Genomic DNA, 17,955 nt, shown 5'->3' with positions numbered 1-17,955 from the left:
AGTTGTTATGCCTTTCTGTTATTATATGGTTATTAACTCGGGATTTATTTTTTCTATTTATTTATTTGATTTATTTTCTGTCTTTCTACTTGGGCAAGTTCTCAGGGCAGATAATTTTTTTAAGTTACAGTTATGGCTTCCCACAGAGTTTCAACTGGGAATCCAAGTCCCCTTCAGGTCATGCTAGATGTGTACATCACTTTGCTGCCAGTCCATCCTTGTGATTTCTTGTCAGTAGTTTTTGGAATTGAACAGGAAACTGAGTTAAGGGAGGAGGGTGATATACAACATCCATGGGAAATAAAATAACAAATTGTCTCAGTCTGAAGAAGATGAGAAGCTTGGCTTCGTGTACACACCAAATCATTTTTTTCAGCAAGTGGGGCAGAGGCTCCTTACTCTCCAATGCCAAAGGCCAGTATGGGCAAAGATTGGATAAAATACCCCAGCTTGACTGAAGTATAGTGAAATTCAATGGCATTGGCAGTAGGGGGTCAAAAGGATCAAAATGATGATTGTGGTGATGCAATTGAAGCCCCGTCCTTTTCATATTTATTTATTTATTTATTTATTTATATATATATATTTTGGATTTAGATACCGCCCATATCACGAGGAACTGACTCTGGGTGGTTCACAATAAGACAGCAAATATATATTAATTAAAATACAATAAAAACAGTATAAAAATACAGTAAAACCAAGCACATAGACAAGTAATAATATATTCCAAGATGCTGGTAATGGATAAGATGTTAACATATGGGAATATCTTCAAGGTACTAGCCACCCCCAGGGTTGGTTGCCCCTTTTTTCGCCCCATGCCAGTTGCCAGAGCCAGGTCTTGACTGCTTTCCAGAAGGACAAGAGAGCTGGGGCCTGCCTTACCTCTGGGGGGAGAGTATTCCATAGGTCAGGGCCCATGGTAGAGAAGGCTCTCTTTCTGGACCCCACCAGTCGACATTCTTTCATCGATGGGGTCTGCAGCATACCCTCTCTGCCTGACTGGGTGGAATGGGTCAATATAATGGTGGTGAGATGGTCCCTCAGGTAACCCAGTCCCATGCCATGTAGGGCTTTAAAGGTAATAACCAACACCTTGAATTGGACCCAGAAGCTAACTGGGACCCAGTGTAGCTCACACAGCAAAGGTTTAACATATGCCATCTTTGGGGCACCTAAAATTGCCCAGATGGCTGCATTTTGAGCCAGCTTAAGCTTCCAGATACTTTTCAAGGGTAGCCTCATTAGAGAGTGTTGTAATAGTCTATACGGGAGATGACTAGGACACGAGTGACTGACTGGAGGGACTCCTGATCCAAGAAAGTTGAGCAAAGGCCCTCCTGGCCACAACTACCACCTGCTCTTTGAGCAAGAGTCTTGAGTCCAGGAAGACTCCAAATTACGCACTGGGTCTGTCTGGGGTAGCTCAACCCCATCCAGAACCAAAGATGGTAAACCTCTGGATTCAGAGGAGCCCCCAACCCATAGCCACTCCGTCTTACCAGGGTTCAGCTGAAGCCTGTTGTTCCCCATCCAGACCCCCACAGCCTCCAAGCACCGCGAAAGTGTAGCCACAGCATCACTCAAATCACCTGGGATGGAGATGTATAACTGGGTATCACCAGCATATTGATGATACCTCATCCCATGGTGGCAGATGATCTCACCCAGTGGTTTCATGTAGATGTTCAAAAGGAGCAGGGAAAGTACTGAACCCTGTGGCACCCCACAAAGGAGGGTCCGTGGGCTGGACCTCTCGCTCCCTATCAGCACCGATTGGGACCAGCCTTGGAGGAAGGAGGTGAACCAGCACAAAACTGTGCCACCTGCCCCCAACTCCCCAAGCTGACCCAAAAGGACACCATGGTCGAAGGTATCGAAAGCCACTGAGAGGTCAAGAAGAGCAAGGATGGATGCCCTACCCCCTTCCCACTCCCGCCAGAGAAAATCCAAAAGTGCAACCAATGGTGTTTCAGTCCTAAATCCAGGCCTGGAACCTGACTGAAAAGGGTCCAGATAAACTGTTTCATCCAGGATCCTCTGAAGCTGCAATGCCACCACCTTCTCAACCACCTTCCCTAAAAAGGGAAGGTGGGAGACTGGATGAAAATTGTCCAGTACGGTGGGATCCAGTGATGGTTTCTGGAGGAGGGAGTGTACCAGTGCCTCCTTAAACGCTGCTGTAAACACTCCCTCTCTCAAGGATGAATTCACCATCACCTGGACCCACCCATACATCACCTCCTGAGCTGCCTTAACCAGCCAGGAGGGGCATGGATCTAACTGATAAGTGGTGGCATTTGCAGCCCAGAGGACCACTTCCACAGGTCCAACAGGTTCAAATTGTTCCCAGATAACAGGGTACGTACGTACCCCAGGCATCTCCACAGGCCATGCCACATGCTTGGTATCGAACTGGGAATGTATCCAAGAAATCTTATCCTCCAGATGCCCAGAAAACTCCTCTCCATGACCCTATAGGTGGGTCACTGGGCCCAACTTTCCCAGAAGAGATCGGGTGATCTTAAACAGGGCTGCTAGGTGGCATTCTGCGGTTGCAATAAGAGCGGAGAAATGTTGGCGTTCTGCCACTCTTACCGCCACAAGGTAGGCCTTAATAGCAGCTCTAGCCTGTGTTCGGTTGGATTCAGTCCTTGTTTTCCTCCAGCAGTGCTCTAGACATCTCTTTAATACTTTTCAGAACCCTGTTCATATATGCAAAAAATAGGTGGGACTTCAATCATGCTACTCCATTTAGGATAATTCAGCCTTTTAGATTCATGGTTTTAACTCTGAGTCATTGAACAGGTAACTTCAACCAACCATTGAGAGGTAATCTCTCCATGCTGTACCTGTCATTTCTTTCAGTAAATTCAGTAAATTTCCATCAATGTCTTAACAGGATTTGTTTGCCTACGGCCCCATATCAGTATAGATAGTAAAGCAAGAAAGTGAGTAGTGTAAGTGCATATCTCTATTACTGATAGTTTTCTAATAGTTTTCAGCATTTTCTTCAAGCCAAGGGATATTATTTTGTGTCTCAGGAAGTAAGAGTAAAAGAAAAGTTTAAATCTTTGATCCCTGATGCATATTTTCTTTTTGACTCCCTCTTTCTTATCCTGTTTCAAATGGCTCCACAAGTTTCTTCAAGGGGTTTCTTTTAACAACTCAGCTGGAGAAAAAGTCTTCTTTAAAGACAAAAGGGAAGGTAGTGGTGGCTTTGACATTGTCAACATGCTCACTTTTCCAAACAGATCCTTTCAGAGAGTTAGAGTTGGAGAGTTAAATCCCAGTGCTCCAAAAGGGAAAGAATTAGTTATTGATGAAGATTTGATTGTCTGGCACCCAGCTTTTAACCAGGTATGGACTCATTGAACGGGCTATACATTGATCCATTATGATCCCATGAAGATGTATTTTTCTGTTAAACCATACTGAACATGGTGTTTTCACAAATCCAATTTCTGTTTTTGAGACAAAAAAAGGGCATATGATGTACAAACGTTGTCCATGATTAAGCTTTTATCAAATTGACAAAATTACATTACAATATAAAAGTGAGATTTTCATATTTGGGTTGCAATTCCATTTGAAATCATCTCAGTTGCACAGTTTCATAACATTGTCATAATGCACATTTATTTACTCACTCTGATGTTCTTCTAGCACATCCTTGCAATTTCAACATCTTTTAATGTATAGTATAAATCTAACTAGATATAATTCATTAACCCTTTTGGGAAGTCAAGAATTCCTTCCCCCCATAATGGAGAAAAATTAAAATACTTTTACAAATCCTCCTTGCAAAACCTTGCATGTTTGTGACTAGGTTCTTCCACTTTCATTGTGTAATGACCATTGTTCCCCTGGATCCTGGAAGAAAGGTGCTGAAGGAAAACAATTTTGTTGCTATGGCTGTCTTCCGTGCCCAGAAGGGAAGATCTCAGATCAAAATGGTAGGTTAGACATTCCATCAATTTTTCATTCTGTAGACTTAAGCAAACTGAAATACACTACTTTATGATGCATGTAGTTAATAGTTTTACTAGTTCTTCATCATGAAGACAGCATGAAGACAGTTCACTCAGTAAACCAAGTATCATGAATTTTTGTAAACTCAGGATTTATTAAGCTGTGTGTATGTGTGCGTGCGCATGTGTGTGTGTCTCCTAGCTTAAGATCTCATCTTCAGAATGTGTGATGACAACTTACTCATTATATGTCCAGCTAAGCAATGTCTGATCTAATAAATATTTGAATTGGAGATGACCAGACAAATCCTATTTGTAGAGTAGACTGGGAATTAAAAAAAAAGGATTGCTGAAAGAAGAGAAGGGCAAAGTATTTTCTTCTTACCAAACAATCACAATAACTTATCACTTGAGTCTGTGGGCACAGACTTGACTCAAAAACTTCTTTATCTTTTCTTCATTTCCTTTCTGGCCCAGCTTAAAGTAAGTTGTGAGGAGCACTAACCTCCTTTTCAAAGACAGCATAGAAATCAGGAGAATCAAGTTAAGTTAAACTTCTACTTAAAGTTTAAATCAACGATGACAGTTTTTACACATCATTGTGTCAAGACCAGCAGGCAAAGGAAGATTTTTGAATGGATCAGATATTTTTGCTTCCAAGGGACATAGGATCGGTATTTGTAGAACTTACTAAGGTAAAATTAGGTGATTAATTTTGCTTGTTGCACTCCACTTAGTTTTTCCAAATAAAAAGACTGATCTTTCCTTAGTTTACTCATACATTAGGAAGGAGGAAACCTAAAAGAAATTAAATGAATTATATTGGTTTAGACTTCAGTGTCAGTACTTCTGCTTCTGTTACTAAAGTTTTATATACATCGTAACAGTGTTCTTCTCCATGTTTTAGAAAAATAGGAAATATCCAAATTATCCATATTGTAATAAAAATGAAAAATGTAGAAAGGACTGCATTTCAAGCAATAATTTCCTTCAGATTGTACTTTCTTTTATGCCAATCCTAAATGATACCATTGTAGAAAAGCTGCCTTTTCATATCAACTTGATCAAACTGGTAACAAGTGGAAAGAACTCAAAATGAAGAACAGCTGACACCCACTCAAAATGTAATTCCCAAAAGTATGGAATGCATAGATGAAAAATTCCTTGACTTTTCTTCCAGATATGGATGATTGTTTTGAATGTTCAGAAGATCATTATCCAAACAAAGAAAAGAAAGGATGTATCCTGAAACCAGTGGTCTTTCTAACTTTTAAAGAAACATTAGGGATTGGTTTAGCTTCAACTGCTCTTTGTTTCTTCTTCTTGACATTTTGGGTTCTTGGAACATTTGTTAAGCACAGGGATACTCCCATTGTTAAAGCCAACAACCGCGCCCTCACCTACACCCTCCTTGTCTCTCTTCTGCTCTGTTTTCTCTCCTCGTTGTTCTTCCTCAGCCAACCTGGCCAAGTGACCTGCCTTCTCCAACAATCCACTTTTGGCATCACCTTCTCAGTGGCCATTTCTAGTGTCCTGGCCAAAACCATCACTGTGATGGTGGCTTTCATGGCCACAAAACCAGGATCTCCAATGAGGAAATGGGTGAGGAAAAGATTGGCCTTTTCGACTGTCCTTTCCTGCTATCTCTTCCAAGTATGTATTTGTGCTCTTTGGTTGTCAACATCTCCCCCGTTCCCTGAGTTAGACCTGCACTCAGAAGCCAAAGAAATGATTTTGCAATGCAATGAGGGGTCAGCCTCCTTCTTCTACTGTGTCTTGGGCTACATGGGGATCTTGGCCCTTGCCAGCTTTATTGTGGCTTTTCTTGCCCGTAAATTACCAGACAGCTTTAATGAAGCCAAGTTCATCACCTTCAGCATGTTGGCCTTCTGCAGTGTGTGGGTGTCCTTTTTTCCAGCCTATCTGAGCACAAAAGGAAAAGCTATGGTAGCCGTGGAGGTCTTCTCCATCCTGTCTTCCAGCGCTGCATTACTGGGGTGCATATTTTTGCCAAAATGCTTCATCATTGTTTTCAGGCCTGAGCTGAACCAAAAGGAGCAACTGATAAAGAGGAATTAGTACATCATGTGATCTTTCTCAGTATGAGAAATAGCTGAAAGAAGAGAATAGAAAGGCTGTTTGCTATCTAAAGGAAATGTATAGAAGTCATTCTTTCTGTTAAAAGAGGATTTATGGAGTATTATGATGACTATTAAGATTTTGTTCTGTCACCCATTCCAAAAACTATGTTCATGGTGTTGCATTTTCAACCATTTTCCAAGATTCTTTGACATAACCCTTTTTTCCTTTCAAAACACCAAGTTAATACGTTTTGAGAACCTAGTTTTCATTGTTTCTTTTAGGAGATTCAATATATTCACTCAAAGGATGTCCAATGTTTGCAGCTGCCACTTTCATGGTTTTTATACTCTCAATTCATAATCCACCAGATAAATATATTAAAAATCTAATTAACACTGTAACCTATTATTGGATTTTAATAATATTGAAAATTTAATGAAATGAAATGAAATGTATTCTTCCTTCTGCCTCATCCTTTCTTAGAAGTGAATGCTGTCCTATGACCACAATAAAGATTGACTTCGTTTGGTTTGATATTAGAAGTCTGGCATTTGGCATGAAAAGCAAAGGTGAAATTTAGCCCAAATCTTGAAAAAAATGTATATACCCCTTTCTTATACAGGGAAGGATGACCAAGATGAAAATTATCTTGGAAAAAGTTGTGAGTGATCCACTTGTTCTATATATGAATTAAGGCAAAATTATTATATATGCCTTATCTATCATCTGCAATTGCATGAGATAGAAGCGTGGCAATTTCCCTATGAATGGCATTATGATTAAATAATGTTAAAAATAAACACATTAACATGCAGCAAGCAGACTTGTCATTGACAAACAAGATATTGATATGCGGGATAGATTTTTGCCTTTTAGGGTCAACTATCAACAGTAAAGGAACCAGCACTCAAGAAACATGACGCAGGCTATCATTTGATAGGGTAGCAATGAAAGTTTCAGAGAAGATATTCAAATGCCCTCACGTGACAATATACATGAAGACAATGATTCAGCAGAGGAACACACAACAGATTGAAAAAGAACAGTAAAAATTCTGATACTTGCACCCAGTAACCACAATATTTTTTTTTCTTTGTCTGTTTAACATTTCCTTTTCTGGTTTGTGGCTTTGGGGTTCCCTGCTCTGGAAATCCCTTCCAAATTCAGTGAGATTTTTGTTTTGGTTTCTGATAATCCAAGAAATGTATAGCCCATTATATTTATCATGTACTGTACTTTAATTATAGAGAGGTATGTATTTTAAGCTCTTGAATCTCTGAATTGTGTTCAGGGTGACAGGAAATAGTAATAAACTCTGAAAGGATATTTTGCCATATTGACAAGTTTCTGTTGTAGTCATTCTGTCCAATAGCTATTAATATTGAATTTGGAGATATATACATCTATACATCTGAATGCTTATTACCTCTTCATGGAATTTGATGTCTGACGGGACTGTTCTTATCATGTTCTATGTGGTTCATTTTGGTTCAGGAAAAAATGCTTATGGTTTCATAATTTCATAAATTAATTTCATAAATTATGATTTCATAATTTCTAAAATTATTGAAACATAAAAATGGTTGATTAGTTTCTTAATTACATCTGCATTTCTTTTCAGAAAGCAGCTGTTGATTATTTCTTTATAAAAGATTGTAGGCTCAATTTCTACATATGAGGGATGCATTTATTACTTTAATCTTCCGTACTAAATGCTTTTCTTCTTTCTGGATACTAGGTCCTGCCCCTTTCAGTGTGCAATGAACATGGCTTTCGAGAAAATCAGAAGCAAAGGAGGGAAGGGGAGAAATGTTGTCGCTATGATTGTGTTCCCTGCCCAGAAGGGAAGATCTCAAACCTTCAAGGTCTTTCCCAAGCCTATGATTCTATGACAACCAACAACAAAAGCTTGAGATATCTCACAAGAAAAGGACATAGGTAGAACAAAAAGGACTTTGAATAATTATGCGTGTGGCAAAACTAGGGTAAAAGAAGTATATGGACATTAAAGTAAATGTTCAAAAAAGTATATAGGACTAAATGCAAGTATGACCATCAAGACACCTTGTGTTATGTGACTCCTTCCGCTCTACAAAAAAGAGATGGTGTTCTTGGTCTTCTTAAACAGAAGCAGGAAAGGAACCATTTTCACCTTGCAGGGTAAAGTATCCAGAGCAAGGGAGATGCAACTAAAAAGGCCTACCTCCAAATTGCTATACTTTTTGAGGAGGACGTATGCTGCTTGTTCTTCTGGACAGCACTTATAGGATAGGCAGATTCTCCCTGGAGTAGACAGTCATGGGATTAATGAAGAGTCGGGCCACAAGGACCACCTTTCCATGTTATGACCAGCACCTTGAAGTGGAGCCAGAAGTTATCTGGCAGCCAATGACATTCCTGCAGAATATTTATTATTCTGAAATATTGACTTCTCCCAATTAGTAGACAGGCTGTTTCATTCTGCACAATATTCAAGAGCAGCCCCAAGCAAAGCAAATTGTGCTGGCCCAGATAATCATACAAGAAAACTGAACCTGCTCAGATCAGATCCCTTTTTACTAAGCTATTTTCTGAAAATGGTTATAATTCCTTCTCTATTTTCAGAGACTTTCTCTTTTGCTTGGACTCATGGTAGATTCCATGTACAATATTGAAAGCATTCTCCTTAGTTGTAACAGAGCTCAGCTGGGGATAGACCTTGTTCCTGGATTTGCCAGGTGAGAGGATAATTCATCCTTTCACATACATGGTATTAACTCTGAGTCATTGAATGAGTAACTCTAACCTACCATTTTGCCTCTTTTCCTACTGGCTGCTGAATCAACTGCCAGAATATGCTTAACTATCATGATTCTAGATATGGTGCTGATGAGTCTCAGTCTAAGCTGGCTTCATGTCTGGATCAGCTGATTTTCAGCAAGGGGATCCCTTTTGAACTAACAAGGCTGCTTCCTCTTTTCCCTTTTTGTTGTTCATTATTAAACCATTAGCAATCCCAATAGTTAAGAAATAATGGGAAAAACCAAGAAATTGAAGTGGAGGGAGAACACTTGTTTAATTTATTTGCCGATGATTCAACCCGTATGATATCTGAAAAACTTGAAAGATAGTATAGAGGTGTCTGTATTCATGGCTATTAATGGCAATATTTTTTTTAAAAAAATTGTCCTTACAGATACTGTATCTTCCTAGTATCATACTTTCTTTTCTAAATTCATAGAAATACAGATTACATATGAAAGTGTTCATTATTTATTTATACATATTGTAAAGAACATTAATACTCTTTGTCAAACCAATGATGATACATTTGGAAAACAGTGATATAGAATATGACTATTTGATCAAGTCAATATATCTATTGGGGTAAGAATGTATGTCTTACCAAAATTGCTGTTTATTTCAAACCCTTTTCTTTAAACAATTATAAATTTGACAACAAAAAGTTGATTTTTTCTGAATGAATTGGGGAAAAAAAGTGCTATATTTACATCTAAATGAAGGAGGGTAGGGTACTGCAAATTTGAAATGATATTTTCAGACATTTGAAGTTAAACACAGCTTGTCTTTAATAATGAAAGAGCCAAAATAGACACTGGATAAAATTGGAAAATATCGCCATAGATTGCATGCCTATAAATAAACTAGTATTTTTAAAGAAAAGATGCACAATCTTTAAAGGAGATAATTAGTGGATATTTTTGACAGTTGGAGCAGATACAGAATAAATCTCCTCTCATTACTTTATTAGCTCTTCCTATATTTGTTTTCAAAACAGGATGATTGCATATGTATAACACATCACACACGTTATATTCCACCATACAAAGTTGTGATGGGAAGTATCTACAAAGGGGCGGGGGGGTGATGTGAAAGATTGGAATAGTGCAGTAGATTCTCCAGAAGGAAGGTGCATATTCCAGAAAGCGGGGTGAGACAAGAGACAGCACAGTCCAGAAGTTCAAGATAGCCACTCCCTAGAATCTCCCAGGGTATATCCATTTTGAGTAGTACAGATTTAGCCTGGCAAAATTCTGTCTATATGTTATAAGCAATAAAAGAACTCAAACACATTTTACAAATACACAAACACAGACTAAAAGAATATTCTGCAAAAGTATTAATTATGAATGCGATCAAAATTGAGAGATTTTCGAAAGAAGTTATGGGAACTAGATTTAGAGAGAGAAATATCAGAAGACAAGTGGATGTGAGTATGAAAAAATACATTCCTAGAGTCTCTCTCAAAAACATTGAAGGAAATGCAAAGATTTTATATAGTTGCAACTTATCCCAGTTAAAAATGTCATATCTGATGAAAACATACAAATAAGCCAAAAGCACCACTTTTTTTTCCACATGTAATGTAATAATGTAAAGTAAATTAAAGCAAACCAATTTTGGGGAAATGTCATTTCACGAAATTGCATTAGTAACTAATCAAAGAATAGTAACTTTTCTATTATTTTCTAATAAAAATTAAAGCATGAAAATTAAGCCACTCCTGTATTGTTCTTACTATTCTGGGTGCTAATTAGCAGTAGCAAAATATTGGAAACATTTAGATGATTGATGACTTTAATAGAAAGAATGTGTGTGTATATATTTTATTAACATATGCATTATATTAATAAAAACTAGCATATCTACAATAAACTATATTATTGCAAATATAAAATGGTTTTCTTTTCTTTATTTACCAATAAATCATATTATTAATGTAGTGTAAAATGTTTCTTTTGTAAGATGCCAAAAATTCACTGATTTCCATCTGTGGAATACTATTTGGACAACAGGAAAAATAAAATTAAAAATAATTAAAAATAAAATTAAAAAGATTCTGAAGTATCTTTAGAAGATCCTGAACTGAACAACAATATGAAGAGAAAAGAAAATATCTTAATTTCATTACTCCTTGCCTCTTATTAATAACTTCCTCTTGCTTAATTCAGGCCTCAGCATGATGATGTAGCATTTGGGGAAAAAAATACAGCACAGTAACCCAGCACCAGAAGACAAGATGGAAAAGACCTCCACAGCCACCATGGCTTTTCCTCGGGTGCTCAGATAGGTTGGAACAAAGGAGATCCACACACTGCAGAAGGCCAACATGCTGAAGGTGATGAACTTGGCTTCATTAAAGCTGTCAGGCAATTTGCGGGCAAGGAAGGCCACAATGAAGCTGGCTATGGCCAGGAGGCCCATGTAGCCCAGGACACAATAGAACATGGAGGATGACCCTTCATTGCATTGGAGGAGGATTTCTTCAGTAATTGAGTGCATGTCTAACTCAGGGAATGGGGGAGAGGTTGACAACCACACAGTACAAATGCTGGCTTGGAGAAGAGAGCAGGAAAAGACAATGGAAAAGGCCAATCTTTTCCCCACCCATCTCCTCATCCTGGACCCAGGCTTTGTAGCCATGAATGCCAGAGAAACAATGATGGTTTTGGCTAACACACAAGAAACAGCAAACGAGAAGATGATCCCAAAAGCAGATTGTCTGAGAAAGCAGGTCACTTTTCCTGGTTGCACCAGGAAGAGTGAAGAGGTGAGGAAGCAGAGCAGGATGGAGAGAAGAAGAATGTAGGTGAGATCTCGGTTGTTGGCTTTGACAATGGGACTGTCTTTGTGTTTAATAAAGGACCAAAACACAAAGGCCGTGATCAGTGAGAAGGAAAGGGAAATGGAAACTAAGGCGATTCCCAGAGGTTCAGCATATGATAGGAAAGTTATCTTTTTAGGGATACATCCATCTTGGTCTCTGTTTGCATATTGATCTTCAGGGCATTGGAAACAGTCATCCACATCTGAAAAATAAAACATTGTCCCTATTTTAGCACTAGTTTCTATTTCACTTATGGTTTCATTGATTCTGCTACATGCAAATACTATAGCTGCTCAGGGTTGCAGATAAAGCAGTGGTCATGTGAAATAGCATTTTGACTTCTTCCCTCATCTTCCACAATCCCCTGAAATGAAGACGCACAGAGCTAAGAGTTGAAAAGAAGGTACAGTGTTAATAAGGCCTCAGTTTGACTGATGGAACTTTGCTGGAGGAATGTATTTTAGCATTTACATTTGATTTAGTAGCTAAACTTGATTTAAAATGTAGTAATTTATGAGATTATTTCTCTAGCTGGCATTTGAAATCTATGGGTCTATTGATCAGGAATCCTTAATAACTGGCTAGCAAAACATTACGTGGAGATAATAACATTTTATAACTTCTAAATCACCTGTGTCCAGTGCAGATATTTGAATATATTGTACCCTACCCATTGTGTTAGACATCTTCCCCTCAGGGCATGGAACACAATCATAGCAGCAGAATTTTTCTCCTTCCTTCCTTTTTTTCCAGTTTCCAGGATGACAGTGTTCATTACAAAGAGAAAATGGAAGGACCTAGTCATAAAGATGAAAGAAATGACAATAGGATTTTTTTTTAACAGTAATTTCTTAATCCAAAATAAAAAGGTGGATTATTCCATGGAGAGGAGGATTGGATTGTTGATGTTTAGCCAGGAAATTTTGTTTCAACTCCTTTCTAATATTTAAAGGATGCATGGTAAAATTAACCAGGTTTCACCTCTTCAGAATACAGAAACTAATTTTAAAATTGGAAAAAAGGTCAGTAGGACATCACTTTTGTACTGTACTTTCAGAGTGCTTTCTGTCTCTGGCCTTAATAGGGAACCAAATTAAAATAGAGGAGAACAACAGAAACCATAAGCCATGTTGGATTTTCCTTCTGAAATTTTAGAGGTGTCTTTCACATTGTAACAGAGAATATGGTATCAGATATACTCATTAATCTCAGAAAGAATAGAATTCCTAACCTGGAAAATAACCACAGAGTGCCATCATGGGCATTGAAGAGAATCCATAGGAATCAGAGACACACTAGTCCTCTGCCACATTTCCAATTTCCAACCACTGCTCAAAATATTTTTCCTCTCACAGTGTGCTGTTTCTTTTCACTTAAGCTCTGACTGTCTGATTTCAGAATGATGTTCTGAGATGTTGATGTGCTTCAAGTCAAATAGTGACATTTTCTGTCAGACCATGATAGAACATTGTTCATCCTACATCAAATTATGGATGGACAATAGATTATCTAATAAGAATAGGCCAAATTAGTACCTGATTAAAATCCCTGTGCCAAAGAATGGTATCTCCATTAAGAGTGATTTTTTTTCCTCCTGAAGCACTTGGATCCAGCATTCCTACTTTCACTCTCTGGAAGGAGCTATTAGGAAATGTGACTATGTTCATGATGTCAAATCCACCTTTCACCTCTCTTTTATCATTAAAGGACACAAGTTCTCCAGCTGAGTTGTTAAATGCAATGCCTTGAAGAAATGGTTGGAGCTGGTTAAAAGAAAATACAAATGTAGGTAATTAAAATAAAAGGGTTGAAAGATTGGAAAATAACTTATATTAGGAGTATTTTTTTCTGGATGATCATGATGGAACAAAGAGCTTTTTGGACCTAGAAACAGGAGTGGTCACAATGAGATGTAAAAAGGTTTTCAAACTTTAGATAGGTGTTATGTTGTGAGCTCCCCAAATCTCACTACAAGATGAGTTGCATTTCTATACATTATCATGAAGAGAAGACCGAAAGTATTTCTGGATGTGGACTCATCAGTTTGTTGTGAATAAATTACCTGCCAGGGTTGGAGATCTGGAAGTTCAGATACATGATCGCCCACCCTAGTTCTGTGTTTGGATCTGAATAAGGAGAGGTCATGCAAAGAATGAGCCACGGCATAAACCCCATTGTAGATACTGTAGCTGTGGCCTGTCATGCTCATTTCAAACTGAGACCCAGGAAGACTCTCCAGGTTCTCCTCTCCAGTACACACATTGCCATCCCCTATGATCTTCTCTGGATCTGGCAAAAAACAGTCAAAGGCTTCCTCCCAGAAATCCTTAATAAACCTATCTTCTTTGATAGTATTAGGTTTTATGGTATGAAGAAAATCTTTAAAGGCCAGAATGTTTTTGGAGTGAGGAGTAAAGGAAAGAGATCCATAAAATAATTCAAGATCTAAGCGTTTTTGAAAACCTGTTAATATGAAATCAATCTCAGATGTCATGATCCATACCTTCTGAAATGTTATTTTCTCAGTATTTTCAGGGTCCACTAGAAATAAAACACTTCTGAGCCATGAAATTGTCAAAGATGCTCCATAGAGGAGAAACACAGTTACATTCTCATTGGTGAAATGCATGTAAATATCTCCAGCAAGTCTAGCATATTCCTGCATTTTATCTAAACGGGCTAGTTGCGGGATTCGTTGTATAAATGCCGAACACATTCTTTTCTCAGAAAGTAAAGGCTCAATAGTTTGCAAGAAATGTTCTCCACTGTTATTATCAACAGCAAAAATCCCAATCCACGACCATTTAAAATACTGAAGCAGTTCGATAATCCCCACATATTGATTGTCTTCATTGGGGACCATGGAATAAAAGGAAAATGGCTGAGTGTTATGGTTCTTCTCTGAGACAAATGAGCCATAGGTCAGCTAAAAGTAATTTACAGATGCATAAGTCTGGATGAAGGTGAATAGCAACTTAAATGAAGGAATATTTCAATGTAACTTTTAAGACCTATGTAAATATGATATAATTTCATGCATATCTATTTTGAACAATCACATCAGAAGGTTCCCCACCTTTCTGACTGCAAAATAATTCTAAAAGTGAGAAGAATATAGTAGAAGCCACGCTCAACCCTCTGAAGTTTCTTACCTGTGGAATCTTAAAGACACCTATAATGTCTGCAATAGAAGAGGATGTCTCAGAGTCAAGTCCTCCAATGATAGCTATGAGAGACTTTTTAGCGTCACATTTGTAGTTGGGCACAAATCTCTGTGATTTGAAGAGCAGGTCCAAAAGTGTTCGATAGGTCATCCTTGCATCATAGTAGCTGTCATAGATGTGGAAGCCAAGGGTTATATTGGACAAGAGCTGGGCACCCTTGTTGATCTCCTTTATAGCAAATGCCAAAACAAGGAGGTGCTGGTAGAACTTTGTCATCACACTAGAAATAGAAGGAGTTGGCTCTTTCAGAAGTTCGTTCCAAACTGCACAATAGCTTTGTTTCAAGATTCTATTCTAACTGAAATGAGGATGTCTCTGAGAAGACACTTTCTCTTCCAGAATAAATAAAACTTAGGATACAGGTGAATGACGCAATCTGGGCTCTACAGTTATTTGGATAACCATACAGCTTTCTCTTGGGAAGAGGAAGAAAAATGTCTCCTTTAAGGGCATTGTGCCTGTATTGGAAAAGAATAGTTATTCTGTTTCTCCACTCCATTTTCATATTGCCTTAGAATCCATTAATATTTGGAGTGACTGGAAAAAGGGATTTGTCAGATTTTGAACAAAGGGATAAGAATCAATGGATGTTCTTCCCATTGTTCTATTTTATCCGAGATATTACTGCAAATTCTTCTTAAATTATCTGAACATCTCCCCCTACTCCACCTTGTCAATCCATTTACAGAAGTTATGTGGCACAGACACATTGTTCATCTTTTGTTTAAATAGAGTTTGCCCATTTCCCTTATCTTTCTATTAGAACAAACTACATAACTACCATAGAGGTAAACACTAGTCAATATTCTGATGTTCTTAATTTAACATGCATCACTCATGCTTGCTATCTTTCAAAGCTGAGAGACTGTATGGAGTGAGTAGAAATAATATCTTACTATGGAACCTCATAGAGATTCTGGGAAGGCTCCTCTTTGAATGAAAGTTCATAGAAAATGTATAAGATATGAGAAACCATGCCACCAATGATGAGATCACCAGGCTGAAACCAGTCATGTGGAACAGGGAAGGCATCACCCGCTTGGCACTGCAGATTAGCTCCTTTGCCCACAATAGGAAGCAACAGGTACAAAAAAATCAGAAGAAATAACATTTGATGTAAACGAGTAACAGGTTTTTTCCCCCCTTCTATCTGTAGATTAAAAGTTGTCTGACTCACAGAACATCCATTGGCTTAGTCCAATGTTTGTCAAGAGAATGGGAAAGAGGAATGCTTGTATCATCAGGGTTAATAATCTAAAGCCTGTTTTTAAATCTGTGTTACGAGATTGAAAGAAGAGAGACATAGCCTTCTCTCTTTCTCTCCCCAGTCTCCACTGTGCAGATGCTGTGTATAAAGGCTTTCAGACTGGTGCCTTGAATCCTTACCATTTTTCTCTGTCTTTTGTAAATCTATTGGGATTTGGGCTACTTGGAGAAATGATAGGGATTTGACCAATTCCAAGGGGACTTGATTATTTTTAAGGAGTGGCATTCTTTGAACAGACATTAAAAGTTTTACTTCAAATAAATTGGAGAGAGCCAAAGAGGTGGGGGAGGGGGAAGAGATTGGATTAGGTCTACTAAGCTTGAATCAGGCTAGTTCTAAACCAAAAAATAAAAAAAAAATGCTTTGAGCCATGGCTTGAACCAAAACTGACTAAATTGCACCTAGAAGCCACCTGGTATTCAATGCAGCTCACGAAGCAGCAATGATACATGGGCATAATGAGAAGTGCCCATTATTCCTTAAGCTGCTCCATTTTGAACCAGATGTAGCTTCCAGAGGGTCTTCAATGACACTGATGATACCAAAACTGAACAGATGACCTTGTCCAATGATTTCATGTAGAGGCTAAACAGAAGAAGGGAAAGTGTTGATCCCTGAGGCACCCTGGACTCTCTTTCTCCCCCACCCCTAATTTTATCTATTAAAACACCCAACATCTTCTTTTGTTTCTGATTTCTAAAAAAGAGATTGTTAGAATTGAGTGCCATGTTGGAGAGTGGACTGTAATTTGAACTTGAGCTAGAACGAAAACAGCAATATGTAACTATCTCCTCCGAAATGATATTTCTTGGGTTTTGTGGACTAGTAATTATTCATTTAAATATTAACATGATTTAATTTCTTTTTATTAATTGCTCCCTGTTGTTTAGTTCAGGCCTCAGAATAATAATGTAGCACTTTGGCAGAAAGATGCATTCCAGGCTGTGCTGGAGGACAAGGTGGAGAAGATCTCAAAAGCCGCCATGGCTTTTCCCTTGGAACTAAGATAGGTGGGCACAAAGGACACCCACACACTGCAAAAGGCCAAAATCTGTCTGCCAATCATGACATATTTAAGTTTCCAGTGAATGGAAAGAGTGGAAAAATGAATGAAAGAAGGAAAATGAGTTTCATGAATGTAATATTGATCTAATAATTAATTCTCATTTTTATAACCTGGCTTTTCCAGTGCCAGTGTATGAAAGAAATAATGATCAGATATCACTTATCACTTATCAACTATTACTTTTTTATTACTATTACTGTCCTAAGCGATCAATGCTAGTTTTCAGACTGGCTAACACAAGGAAGGACAGTGATGATCATAAAAGATCATAAAAGGGAACAACACTGTCCAAATACTGGCCAATAACCTGCCTCCCAGCAACATGGGGAAGCCCCTCACAATGTACGGAGGTTTCCACCCCAAGTCCACACCCAGAGACTGTACACCAGCTGCAAAGAGGGCAGGCGGGGTCTGATGAGTGTCAAAGCCACTGCCCTAGATGAAACCTGGAGCATCCAGGAGTACATCACTAAGATGTACCCAAAGATGAGCTGCTGAGAGAATGCCTGAGGCAGCAGCAGACATGGGAGGAAGTTCAAGTGGAGGAAATACCATGACAAGACAAGCCCCCGCATGGGATGTACCATCAACAGATAGCTGAGGTGGCTGACATTGGGAAATCCTATTAGTGGCTGGAAAGAGGTGGACTAAAAGACAACAAGGAAGACAGCAACATCCAAGTACCACCAAAGGATAAGACAGATCCTGAAGAGCCAGCTCAATGGGAAGAGCAA

General features: G+C 38.4%; 2 protein-coding genes across 2 annotated transcripts; both read right to left on the bottom strand.

The window, feature by feature from the left end:
- Positions 1–10,964: 10,964 nt before the first annotated feature.
- Positions 10,965–12,443, bottom strand: LOC103052245 (vomeronasal type-2 receptor 26-like). The gene is made up of 2 exons (XM_088143641.1): positions 12,335–12,443; positions 10,965–11,866 (listed from the first exon to the last, which is right to left on the bottom strand). Exons 1-2 carry the CDS (start codon positions 12,348–12,350, stop codon positions 10,965–10,967), a joined length of 918 nt encoding a protein of 305 aa, XP_087999767.1. The 5' UTR covers positions 12,351–12,443.
- A 187-nt stretch (positions 12,444–12,630) lies between these two features.
- On the bottom strand, positions 12,631–15,104 carry LOC148215374 (vomeronasal type-2 receptor 26-like). The gene is made up of 4 exons (XM_088143640.1): positions 14,817–15,104; positions 13,727–14,590; positions 13,200–13,427; positions 12,631–12,663 (listed from the first exon to the last, which is right to left on the bottom strand). The coding sequence occupies exons 1-4, from the start codon at positions 15,102–15,104 to the stop codon at positions 12,631–12,633; spliced, it is 1,413 nt and encodes a 470-aa protein (XP_087999766.1).
- Between the last annotated feature and the right edge of the window lie 2,851 nt (positions 15,105–17,955).

The sequence above is a fragment of the Python bivittatus genome, unplaced genomic scaffold (genome assembly GCF_059951505.1).
Source record: "Python bivittatus isolate LINGU-HERP-01145 unplaced genomic scaffold, Pbiv_v1 ctg000360_np1212, whole genome shotgun sequence".
NCBI classification, from domain to species: domain Eukaryota; kingdom Metazoa; phylum Chordata; class Lepidosauria; order Squamata; family Pythonidae; genus Python; species Python bivittatus.
The sequence above is the reverse complement of the archived record's forward strand: the minus strand, read 5'-3'. Positions and strand labels throughout refer to the sequence as shown.

Bases quoted from the DNA above. Each gene is read 5' to 3' on its own strand.
- LOC148215374 (XM_088143640.1), bottom strand. From the start codon at position 15,104: ATGACAAAGTTCTACCAGCACCTCCTTGTTTTGGCATTTGCTATAAAG. The intron at 14,591-14,816 runs GTAAGAAACTTC...AATTACTTTTAG, and splicing joins GTGTCTTTAAGATTCCACAG to CTGACCTATGGCTCATTTGT. The intron at 12,664-13,199 runs GTACTAATTTGG...TTTTAAAATTAG, and splicing joins GGCACAGGGATTTTAATCAG to TTTCTGTATTCTGAAGAGGT.